Source organism: Nelumbo lutea, chromosome 2 (assembly GCF_056320005.1).
Source record: "Nelumbo lutea isolate HS-2025 chromosome 2, American lotus-T2T, whole genome shotgun sequence".
Lineage (NCBI taxonomy): Eukaryota > Viridiplantae > Streptophyta > Magnoliopsida > Proteales > Nelumbonaceae > Nelumbo > Nelumbo lutea.
In genome coordinates, this window is record NC_142685.1 from 100,003,293 (window position 1) to 100,015,555 (window position 12,263).

Here is a 12,263-nt window from a genome sequence, read left to right on the forward strand (position 1 = left end):
CTTTTCCGGATACAACCAAATAAAGATGCACCCTGAGGACGAGGAGAAGACCTCGTTCATCACCGAGCATGACACATATTGCTACAAAGTGATGCCGTTCGGACTCAAGAATGCAGGGGCCACCTACCAACGTCTTGTCAACAAGGTGTTTAAGAACTAGATGGGGAAGAACGTCGAAGCATATGTAGATGACATGGTATTGAAGAGCCTGAAAACCAAAGCACAGACCTTGGACCTGGCCGAAACCTTTGACACTTTATGCAAGTTCAACATGAAGCTTAACCCAAGCAAGTGTTCCTTCGGTGTCACCTCAGTCAAATTCTTGGGTTTCATCGTCGCCCAAAGAGACATTGAAACCAACACGGACAAGATATAGGCCATACTAGACATGGCGCTCCTCGGTCGATGGAGGAGACTCAAAGGCTCACCGACAGAATAGCTGCTCTCAACCGCTTCATGTCAAAGTCAGCTGACCGCCGCCTTCCCTTCTTCCGCGCCATCAAGAAGATGAAAGATTTTTAGTGGACAGAGGAATGCCAGCGCGCCTTCGAAGAGCTAAAGCTATACCTTGCCTCACCTCCCCTCCTCCCCCGACTAGCATCAAGAGAAACATTGTACTTATACTTTTCAGTGGGGAACAAAGTCATTAGCTCGGTCCTGGTAAAAGATGACAGAGTCTAGAGACCTATATACTATGTCAGGAAGGTTCTCTGCGATTCCGAGACCAAGTACCCCGAAGTGAAGAAGTTAGCCTTCACCCTCGTTATCTCGACCAGAAAGCTCAGGTCATATTTTCAAGCTCACACCATTATGGCTCTGACAAACCAACCCCTTAAGGTCGTCCTCGCCAAGCCTGAGACCTTGGGACGCCTACTCAAGTGTGCAGTCGAACTATCTGAGTTTAACATCCAGTACCAGCCGAGGCCCACAATTAAAGCACAAGCCTTGGCTGATGTTGTAACAGAGTGCACTTTCAATAGATCCCTCGACCGATACCTGGAAGATGAACTAGAAGAGGCACACCCAGCCGAGGAAGCCCATCCAGCATGGAGACTCTTTGTTGATGGTTCATCCAATGCCAAAGGAAGGGGAGTGGGCCTCATCCTCCTCACCCCCAACAACGCTATCATAGAATACACGTTGAGATTCGACTTCCCAACATCCAACAATGAAGCCAAGTACAAGGCCCTCCTCGCAGGGTTACAGCTCGCTAGGGATCTTAGTTCCAAGCAGATCAAAGTCTTCAGAGATTTGCAGTTGGGATTGAATCAAGTCAACGGTGTGTATGAGGCCAGAGAACAAAGTATGGCGAAGTACCTCACCAAAGTTCAAGAGCTAGCCCGCCACTTCTAGTGCTCCTCCCTGCAACAAGTACCGTGAGCCGAGAACGCAAGAGCCAGTACCCTCTCTAAGTTGGAAAGTACCTCGGACGCAACACTCGATCGCACTATCCACATGGAGAAGCTACCTCGACCCTCTATAGAAGCCCAAGTACTCCTGCTAGAGGCCGAACCATCTTGGATGGACCCCATCATCGACTTCCTACTAACAGGACGATTGCTCGATGACAGGAATGAAGCTAGATGACTCCAACGTTAGGCAACACACTACACATTTCTAGAGGGAAAGTTGTATAGGAGATCCTTCACCTTGACTCACCTTCGATGCCTCCGTCAGGAGGAGGGTGAATACGTGCTCCGAGAAATTCATGAAGGCATCTACGGTAACCACCTTGGTGGTTGAGCCCTAGCCCAAAAAAACTAAGGTAGGGGTACTTCTGGCCAACTCTTCACAAGGATGCAACCAAGCTAATACGAAGGTGCGATTAATGTCAGAGACATGCTAACCTCAGTCATCAACCAGCCACAACCCTTTCGTCTCTTAGCAATCCCTAGCCCTTTGCCAAGTGGGGGATGGACTTCCTCGGCCCCTTTCCTCAAGCAACGGGGGGTAAGAAATACCTCGTCATCGCTGTGGACTACTTCACCAAGTGGGTAGAAGCCAAACCCCTGGCTACCATTACAGCTCAAGAAGTTTAGAGCTTCTTCTAGAAAGATGTTATTTATTGCTTCGGCCTCCCCCACATTTCGTCAGATGGATACTCCCAAACAGTACACCTCGGTTGGATACTCCCAAACAAATGGCCTAGTCGAGGTCACCAGTAGGACAATCTTGGATGGACTGAATACCAAACTAGACCTAGCCAAAGGCTTGTTGGATGATGAGCTAAACAATGTCCTCTAGGCATACCGAACCACACCTCAGATGGCCACGGGAGAGACCCCGTTCAGCCTGACCTACGATACAGAAGCAGTTATCCCAACAGAGATCGACCAACCAATGCTTTGAACTAAAGCATACAGTGAAGTTGAGAACAATGAGGCACTTAGAGCATGCGCTCATGTCGAACTGTTGCCAGAGCATATTACTAATAGCGAACACCCTAACATTTCGTCAGATTACCCAGGATGGCTGAGGCCTCGCATGCCTCACTGCCCGGCATAGCAACCGATGGCCTCTTGGTCTTATACACAGCGCGATTAACTAAAGGCGGCAACCCCGACTAACTCGATGGTTCGCCTCAACTCGAGACCCTGACCTCCTCAAAATGTCATTTCGACTTTGTCTAAGCAACCACGAGAGGAAGGGAGCTAGGCAAGCTTCAACTCTGCCTCGACCTCTCCCCCACATTTCAGTAGGCCACCTTGGCCTTGCCTAAGTGAACACTAAGAAGGAATTAGGCCAAGTGAGCCGCACATCAGTTGTGCAGCTCTACTTCGGCCTCTCCCACCTAACAACCTAAGGCGTGCGTATAACGAGCCAGTATAAGCTACTTTTTGTGTGTGCCCTGTGGTCTCATCGTTGGAAGGGGCAGGGACCCCTCGGCGAAGGAAAAAAAAAGAAAGAAGAAAGAAAGGGAGAACACAATGCACAAAACAAAAGGAGCACAATGTACAAGAAGAATGCATGATTTTTTCATTAACTTCAAGTATTGAGCCTTTACAAAAAAGTTTTATGGCCTCTTAGGCCGAACACATTTACAATCACAAAAAAAAAGAGAGAAAAAGGAGAGAATGGCAAAAGAGCCCCACTAAGCATCACCACCGGCCGGAGGAGGGGGAGTAGAGACCTCGACGCCTTCGGAAGCCTCATCAACGATCGCAACCGAAGCTGAAGGAGAGTCAGGGATTACCTTTAGCCCATCAACATCAAACTCGGGCATCACTTGTTGGACCACCCTCTTATTGTCCTTGATCCCGTCTAGGTAGCTCGCAGAAGCATACTCGACGAGGGCATTCTAGTACTTGGCAGAGAGCTTGAAAGCCTCAACCACTTCGGCTACCCACCTCTCGACCTCAAACTCCTGCCTGTCCGCCTCGACCGCACGTTTCTTAGCCTTAGCCGTCCGCTTGTCCGCCTCGGCTGCTCGTTCCTCAGCCCGCCTCGCCCTATGACTGGACTCTATGGAGAGGTTGTTGAGACGATCCCTCTCCTCCTCAAATGTCTTCAGAGCCTCTTGTAGCTTGTCGAGGCGAGCCTTTGTAGCCTTCAGGTCATCCTCCAAGGTCACCAGGAGTTGTTGCTCGTCCTTGTGGGCAGCCCTAAACTTGTCTCAGTTGCTCTTGGCGGTGGCAACCTTCACTTGGAGCTTATCGTTAATCTTCTCCAAACGCTCCAAGGTGAGGCCCATTCGATCTCCTAGGTTGATTAAGTGGTGGTAGACCTGCATCAAGTGCCATCAATAATGCCACAAAAAAATGGGGAAATCACGAAGAGAAAAGGGCAAGAAACGTACCTCGTCCACGTGGTAAAGTCCCTTGTTGTAAACTAACTGAGGGTCACTCTGCATCATCTCAAAGAGATCGCTCAGCAGAATCACCCTGCTCATCAAGGCCTTCTTGACCCCCTTCTCTGTAATAGAATCCCCCTCGTAGATGGACCACTGTGGTGGAAAACTTTTGTGGGCTGCCTGGCCTCTTCAACAACCCCTTGCAAGGAAGTGGGGGCAGATGCGGTCCCCCTGGAGCTCTTCTTTGTAGGGAGCTTCTTCAATAGAACCCCTAGCAAGGTGCTCTTGATGAGCCACCTTCGTCGGCGGCTGCCCCTTTGGTGTCCCCTTGGCGGGCCTCTTCTTCCTAGCCTCAACTTCAAGAACCGGCATCATCTGACTAGCTTTGACCCCTTCGCACGATTTGTCAGCCTCTTGTTGCCTTCGGCTACCGGCTTCCTATCTTCTTCGGCCCCTAGCCTCTTGCCCTTGTCCCCTCGGTTGACAGGGACATGTTGTGCATTTCCCCTTGGTGGAGGGCGGTAATCCGGTCATTCCTTACAGGCTTTCCCTTGGTCGAGCCCTTCGGAGTTTGCTCTCCGGCCTTCTTCTAAGCCTAAGCCCTCTGCTTGTCCCAAGCCTTCTCTACCAAGAGCTTCTGGGCGTCCATGGGTACCTCTGCAAATAAACAAGAAGGCATCAATACAGCAAGCCAAAGACAAGGAACGTGTTAAAGAAAAAAAAAAACTACAACACCTCTCCTACCGAGTGAACCAGGATTGAGCCCTGCGATCACCAGCGGGAGCTCCTCCTCCACCAAGGGCTGGTTTTGGACTCTCCACAGCATGAGTAGGTGAGCTAGATCAGTAGCCTCCTCATCCCGAAGCAGGGAGGCACTCTTCTCCACCGTCAAGCAAGCCTCTCCCCATCCCGAAGGGTTGTCTACGGGCTTAGTCTTATGGGGTTGGAAATAGTACATACCAGCCTTAGAACTATGCTTCCTTAGCACCAACATAGCTTGGAAGAGCTTCGGCATCAGCTCCACCCCCTGAAGTTGAGCCACCACTAGCATGGCGACCATGGTCCTAAGAGTGTTGGGTACTAATTGGCTGAGGGTGATCCCATACCACCTCAACAACTTGGAGATTAGAGGGTGAAGGGGGAATCTAAGGCCAAACTGGAGGAAGTGTTGGTAGACCCAGATCTCCCCCTCCTCGGGAGTCCACGGCCGGTCACCTACATCGGGCACCCTAACGGTGTAAGTTCGAGGTATGAAGTACTACGTATCCAGGGAGTTAATCTGATTCACATCCAGCGAACTATTGAACTCCAAACGTGGAAGATCAGCCCTGGCCGCCCCTTGGGCAGCACTTTCGGCCACCATCCCTGGGGCAAGATCTGGGGTCTCCTCCCCTCGGCTTGGGGGGGAACCCTCCTGCTCCCTCGATGTCACTGATGTGGCGCTCTCACAGGGAGCGTCACTGCCTCGGTGGCTACCCTTGGCACCCCCAGAGGCTATCCTCCCCTTTAGCACCACCACCTCCCGCCGAGGGGGAACAATTACCAAGGAACCTGGGGAAGAAGAGAATGAAGTCGAAGGAGAACTCCCTTCCAAGCCAATCGGAAGCTCACAACACTCCGGGCTAGAATCAAAATGAGACATGGTGAAAAGAATTACCTAAAGATGAAGGGAAGGAGGAAGACAAGTTGTGCTAGAAAATCAAAGCTCTGGGAGTAGTGGTTCACTCGAATGCGAGGTTGCCTAGAGACAAATGACGGAGAAAAATTGACACTAAGGCCCCTATTTAAAGAAGAATGAACAGCCTAGATCTCGTCGAATCCAACGGCCAAGAAACCTTTCCTTCCACAACCCAACCGCAGCACACCACTCGATGCCCAACCTCAGAAGATGAAACGATGCCCATGCAATGGCTTAGATCGCAATAGATCCAATGGCTGTGGGGACCTCTGCATCAGCAATCCAACCGCATCTTATCCCTAGCCGCGGGCCCTCGGAAGATGAAATGACATCCCAGGAAAACCAATTGACCCAGTCGTCACGATCCGCCAGTTCAGGCCCTTTAACCCAGCAAATGCTCACACCGGCCTACCCGGAAGGCCATTCTGGATATGGTAATATCACCTGGTCTTTGAATCCGTGTTGGACACGGTCCCCATGTGCCAGCCCGAGACGCCAACGCAGCATGCACCTTCGAGCCGCTAGTACGAGAAGGCATGGGCTTGGCTCTCCCAAGGCTCTGCCGCTTGACCTTCCTAGAAGGTCGAAGCTCGCTAGAAACCTTGTTCCCCGCTCGAGAAAGACGAACTGAACGAAGGCACGAGAAATTTGCCGCCTTTGCAGGGTACCCCTTAGCCCGAGGCCCACTAGCGCCCACCATTGCTACTCCCCTTGGTTGAATCCGAAGTATCTGCCTCGGCCTCGAGAGTGGGAGGCAAGTGATGTAGGGTAACCTGGCCCAACCCACGGATGCTAGCCAGGTTCTCGATCCAACACGACAGGGGCTACCTTGCTCCCCTCATACGGAGCCAATAGCAAAGCGCCCTAGTGTCCCCACTCGTACGGAGCTCATCGGGGGTGTCCATCTCCACCAACCTCCAAGTAGTTCAAGTATAAATACGGGGTACCCCCCTCTAGGTAAAGGATCCTTTGAATACTAGCTTTAACTCAAAACTTAAGTGAAGGACCTTACCTCCTAGGAGCCTAGTGTATACGAGCACCCTCTTCAGAGCCCTCATTTGCACCAGATCCCTCTCTTCAACCCCCATATTAACTTCATCATCGGAGTCCTTGCCTCGGGTACCCAACCAAGGTCTCTGACACCTCCATCGGATCCCTTGCACACCGTACTCGGTGCTAGCTTTCAGCTCCTATAGTATCTAAAGAAGACCTTCTGCCTCGAGATAATCCTCGGCCTCGCCTTCCCCTTCTCTAGAACTTTGGAGCCTCAGCCATCTCCATCGAAGCTCGGGAGTGAAATTACCTTGTTGTCCTCAACCAATCCGAGCATCAACATTTCTTATTGCTCTTTGAGCTATGAATCTATTAGAATTTCACACTTGATTTAACTAAATTTTTTATCTACATATAAAAAGGTCATAACTCAATGTTGGTCCCAACTCCTAACTATCCAGGGTCTCGGGATGGATGGACCGGATCAAACAACCAAGGTTCAAAGTATTAATATGTTTGTTTCCTTGTCTAGAAGAAAAGAGAAAAGACGTATTGAAATATACAATATGCAAAATTTGTATAAATGTTCAGAAAAAAAAAGGCAATACTCATTGATTTAAGGGAGCATTTGTCAAGTCTTTATGTATGGATTTTAGGGTTTTTCAAACTTTGGAAGAACAATTAACCAACTTTTGGTTCATTTGGCAAAGAAGGACAGGAACCTGAAAAGAGCAATGCTCTAAAAAGTTCATGGAAGCCCAAAATGATAAAAAAAATCTAGAAGCTTCCTATTTTTATTGTGCCTAAGATCTTTTGTTTAACAATTGCTCAATAGAACATAGAAGATTAGGATACTTACCAAATGGTTCTCATCTTTAAAGACAATTCCAAAAATTCATTACATCTTTTTACCATTTGGGTTGTCGAAAAATCTTCTTAAAAAGACTTGCCAAACAGCACCTGATTTTTTAGGCCTCATTTATTTTCTAGGAAGTAGGGATGGATAAGTTGGTAGGTCCCATGGAAAAGAAATAAACCCATGTTCGTTTTCGGATATTAGTAGGTCCTGTGAAAAGGAACAATTTCCAGGCGACTCATTTACCTAGGAAAGAAATACTCTCCTCATACTTGAATAAATTAATTACCCATATGCATCGAAAATTGCTAATTGGTGATGTTACAATATTATTCTTTTAGAATGTCACATTTCTTTTTGGATAATTCAGTTATTGTACACCTTTACTTGGGGAATAAAAGAAAACACTAACATGTGCCCTTCTCTAGATAGGAAACACTTGCCCAGATAAAGTGTATTTACCTAGATAAATCATTTACCGTAAACAAGACCTCATAATTTAGTGATTGAGACAACATCTCTAACCTCTAAAAAGGGTATTATCCTTCAAAAATGGCCAATATCAATAACTCTCCTATTTAATATATTGTTGAACCTTGGACTTGGACTGAATACAATCCTTAATCCTTGCTTTTTCTCATAAAATGACCACTCTTAGACCGGAAGGCTCAGTTTGAAAAGAACACAAATGCAAATGCAAAGATATACAATGCAAAACCTTGTATATTGTACTCTACCAAGTTTGCCTAAACTTTTTACCTACATATACAAAATTACTTTTGTGCCTTTCAAATTGAAACTGAAACAAGGCAACTTTAGGAGATGTATCGGGATACGCCTCGAAAACACATTTATATTGGAGAAAAATTATGACACACATGGATACGCATGGAAGCACCATAAATATTTTAGTAAATCATAAAAATACATTAATAACACTAAATATAAGACCTCAATGAGGTATATGTATATTAAATTAATATACTTGAATGGTTTTATGAAGAAATACAGTGTAGTTGATTATAACTTCATTAAAAAACTATTCTTAACTATAATTTATAAATTATAATTCTTATGTTTTATGTGATGGGAAAAACCCAACTCTCCTATCCAATCATAAAACATGCATAGACACAACTTCTAAGTGAAATATAATTAGTAATTATTTTTATTTTTATTTTCAAATATTATAATAAATAAACATTGTACAATATATTCAAAAAATAGTTATCAAAGAAGAAATTTCAATTATTCTATGGATATGATAGATAAATCCATAAATCTAAAACATATTAAGTCTTTATAGGTAGAGAGAAAAAAATTACATTTTCAAATTTTTTGTTAATTTTATATTTTCCTCAAATATCTTCATGAAATTTCCATAGATATCATGACACACAAAAAAAATGTGATTTTGAATGTAAGAAATGCAGATCAACATAGATTTAAACATTCAAGGAAAAAAATCATAAGATATTATAAAAAATTGAAAAACTTACCTATTTTTGCCATATTTTTTCAAAATTTGAAAATTCTTCAAAAAAAAGTTAATAAATCATAAAAATCATAAGATACGCATGAAAGCACTATAAATATTTTAATAAATAAAAATACTAAATATAAGACCACAATGAGGTATATGTACATTAAATTAATATACTTAAATGGTTTTATGAAGAAATACAGTGTAGTTGATTATAATTTCATTAAAAAAAACTATGCTTAATAATTCTTAAGTTTTATGTGATGTGAAAAACCCAACTCTCCTATCCAATCATAAAACATGCATGGACACAACTTCTAAGTGAAAATATAATTAATAATTATTTATTATTTAAATAATAATTATTTATTTGTTTTCAAATATTATAATTAATAAATAAGCATTATACAATATATTCAAAAAATAGCTATTAAAGAAGAAATTTCAATTGTTCTATGGAAATGATAGATAAATCCATAGATCTAAAACATATTAAGTCTTTATAGGTAGAGAAAAAAATTATATTTTCAAATTTTTTGTTAATTTATATTTTCCTCAAATATCTTCATGAAATTTCCATAGATCTACTCATGATACAAAAAAAAAAATGTGATTTTGAATGTAAGAAATGTAGATCAATATAGATTTAAACATTCAAGGAAAAAATATAAGATATTATAAAAAATTGAAAAACTTACCTATTTTGGTCATATTTTTTCAAAATTTTGAAAAATCTCTAAAAAAATTAACAATTCACGTTTGTTTCTTTCAAACTTTTGCATATCTAGCACTTTAGGAATGAGGCTTGCAGATTTAAAGTCATTTGGGGGTGAAAGAAGACTTATTTCATGGGAAATAAACTTGTTTTCTCCTTTATTTTTTTTTTTAGTTTTTGACTGTACCTTTTTCATAGTGTATCAGTCCAATACACAACAAATATGTCTCAATACAACATCCCCGCTACAATCCAATACGGTAGCAAAAAATGATACAGTTGATTTCCAATGTATCACATATCAAATTTTTTAAAGATACAATAAGATATGAAATTTGAAGCTGATCACTAAATCCATCTCCTAACCAAAGCAAGAGAAATATTAAAAAAACTCATCGAACATGAGAAAAGAGAAGGGCTCAACCGGGTTTGAATCGGTGACCTCTTGATCTGCAGTCAAATGCTCTTCCACTGAGCTATGAACCCCAACTACTATTGAAATCTTATAGAATTATTTTCAAATTTTTTGTTAATTTATATTTTCCTCAAATATCTTCATGAAATTTCCATAGATCTGCTCATGATACAAAAAAAAATATGATTTTGAATGTAAGAAATGTAGATCAATATAAATTTGAACATTCAAGGAAAAATCATAAGATATTATAAAAAATTGAAAAAATTACCTATTTTTGCCATATTTTTTCAAAATTTAAAAAATCTCCAAAAAATTAACAACACTTGTTTTTGCAAATTTTTGCATATCTAGCACTTTAGGAATGAGCCTTGCAGTTTTAGAGTCATTTGGGGGTGAAAGAAGACTTATTTCATGGGATAGAAAAAAATTATACAATTGATTTTCCACCATATCTCGTATCAAATTTTTAAAGATACAATAAGATATGAAATTTGAAACTGATCACTAAATCCATCTCCTAACCAAACAGAGAAATATTAAAAAAAAAATTCATCCATCATGAGAAAAGAAAGGGCCCAACCGGGTTCGAACCAGTGACCTCTTGATCTGCAGTCAAATGCTCTACCACTGAGCTATGAACCCCAACTGCTATTAAAACCTTATAGAATTATTTTCATGTATTTTGTTCATGAGAGCAAACGTTTTATTAACTGCAAACCTTTACTACTGTTTTATTTTTATTTTTTTTTTCTGTCATTACTTCTGAGTAATAGTAATACAGGTTACGGTCCGGGTCTACTGTTAATTGTGTACAACTCTTTGCCAACCCAAGAATTTATCAGCATATGCAATTACCCTAATTTTGTCTTTCAAGCTCCAACTTGAAACCGAGAGAAAAATTTATATAAAGAGTGAGAACTTCTTCTTCTCTCATTTCTTTTCCTCTAGGGATGACCAGATGATTGGATGATTAACCAAACATTTACATGTGGTTCTGAATCTGAGTAGCTAAATCCATCTCCTAAACAATTAAGGTCCCATTTGGTTCGTGGGAATATGAATCTGGAATTGGAATTGGGATGGCCCATTCCAATTCTAACTATTTGGTTGGACGGAATTGGGCAGTCCCTTATTTGAGGGAATGATCATTCCCTCCCCTCCTTTGGGAATGAAATCCCATTCCAATTTCTGTTCCTATCAAAATCAAACAGATCATAGAAATAGATCATTCCGATTTCGATTCTGACTACAAACCAAATGGATCCTAAATAGAGCCAAAAAGATCCAATCTGATTATATTCCAGGGGTCTTATATATATATATATATATATATATATATATACACTAATAATAGTAATAATAATAAAGCTAGTTCTAAGTTATTTGATATGTATGGCATCGATGCTGCAGTTGCAGCTGCTGATGTGTGGTTTGGAGCACTGTTTTTTCAAAAAACGGTGCCTTTTTTTTTGTTTGAAGTTGTTGCTGCCAAGTAGGACGTTTCCTGGAGCAACAACTTTTTCTGTTCGGTATTAATGCTCCAGGAAATGTTTTTTGCACTTTTACCCATTATCCACTGCCACATCACTGTCTTATTGGCAGCAACGAGCTGCATGGCTTAGAGCACCGTTTTCTATGGAAAAACAGTTCCAAACAGAAAATTATTTTCTAGAGCACCATTTTTTCTTACATGGCGCTGATGTGGTGCCATTTTCTGGAACAACAGCAACGGTTCCAAACAGATGCCAAATCAAGAGAAATATTAAAGGAGAATTGTTAGAAAAAATTAATAAAACATGAAAACAAGGGCCCAACCGGGTTCAAACCGGTGACCTCTTGATCTGCAGTCAAATGCTCTACCACTAAGCTATGGACCCATTTGGTGTTGAAATGTTAGGCGATTAATTATTTTAATTGGACCTGAGAGCAGAAGGTTTATGACAATAATCAATGAGAACCTCTATCCCCTTTCTTTTAGAGCTATGGACCCAATATAATGCAGTCAAATGCTCTACCACAGTGTACTCAATTGTCTTTTTTTATGGCATTACTTCTGGGGATTATTGACAATAACCTGAAACCAACATGTCCCAGTAGTAGCCTAATAGGTTATTGGCCAAACCTATCTCCTCAAGTCTAAAAATTGGTTGGTTCTGCTTAATTGTTATTTCTTTAATTAAGTAGAATAAATTGCTCCCATGGCCACGGGTTTTGACAATAAATTGTTCAAGGTCTATGATATTGATCTATAGTGCTCTTTCAGTTGCTACTGTTTTTTATAACCTTTCTAATGTAATCGTTTTCGGTCACGTACCAATGTTTTGTGATGT

The 12,263-nt window shown here is 41.9% G+C and overlaps 1 protein-coding gene and 3 non-coding genes across 4 annotated transcripts; 1 reads left to right on the plus strand and 3 right to left on the minus strand.

The window, feature by feature from the left end:
- The first annotated feature begins 810 nt into the window (after positions 1–810).
- LOC148872296 (uncharacterized) lies at positions 811–1,353 on the plus strand. The gene has a single exon (XM_088970115.1). It carries the CDS (start codon positions 811–813, stop codon positions 1,351–1,353), a length of 543 nt encoding a protein of 180 aa, XP_088826241.1.
- Positions 1,354–9,929: 8,576 nt separating this feature from the next.
- Positions 9,930–10,001, minus strand: TRNAC-GCA (transfer RNA cysteine (anticodon GCA)). The gene has a single exon. It is a non-coding gene; the product is annotated as a tRNA-Cys (tRNA).
- Positions 10,002–10,503: 502 nt separating this feature from the next.
- Positions 10,504–10,575, minus strand: TRNAC-GCA (transfer RNA cysteine (anticodon GCA)). Its single transcript has one exon. It is a non-coding gene; the product is annotated as a tRNA-Cys (tRNA).
- A 1,163-nt stretch (positions 10,576–11,738) lies between these two features.
- Positions 11,739–11,810, minus strand: TRNAC-GCA (transfer RNA cysteine (anticodon GCA)). Its single transcript has one exon. It is a non-coding gene; the product is annotated as a tRNA-Cys (tRNA).
- Between the last annotated feature and the right edge of the window lie 453 nt (positions 11,811–12,263).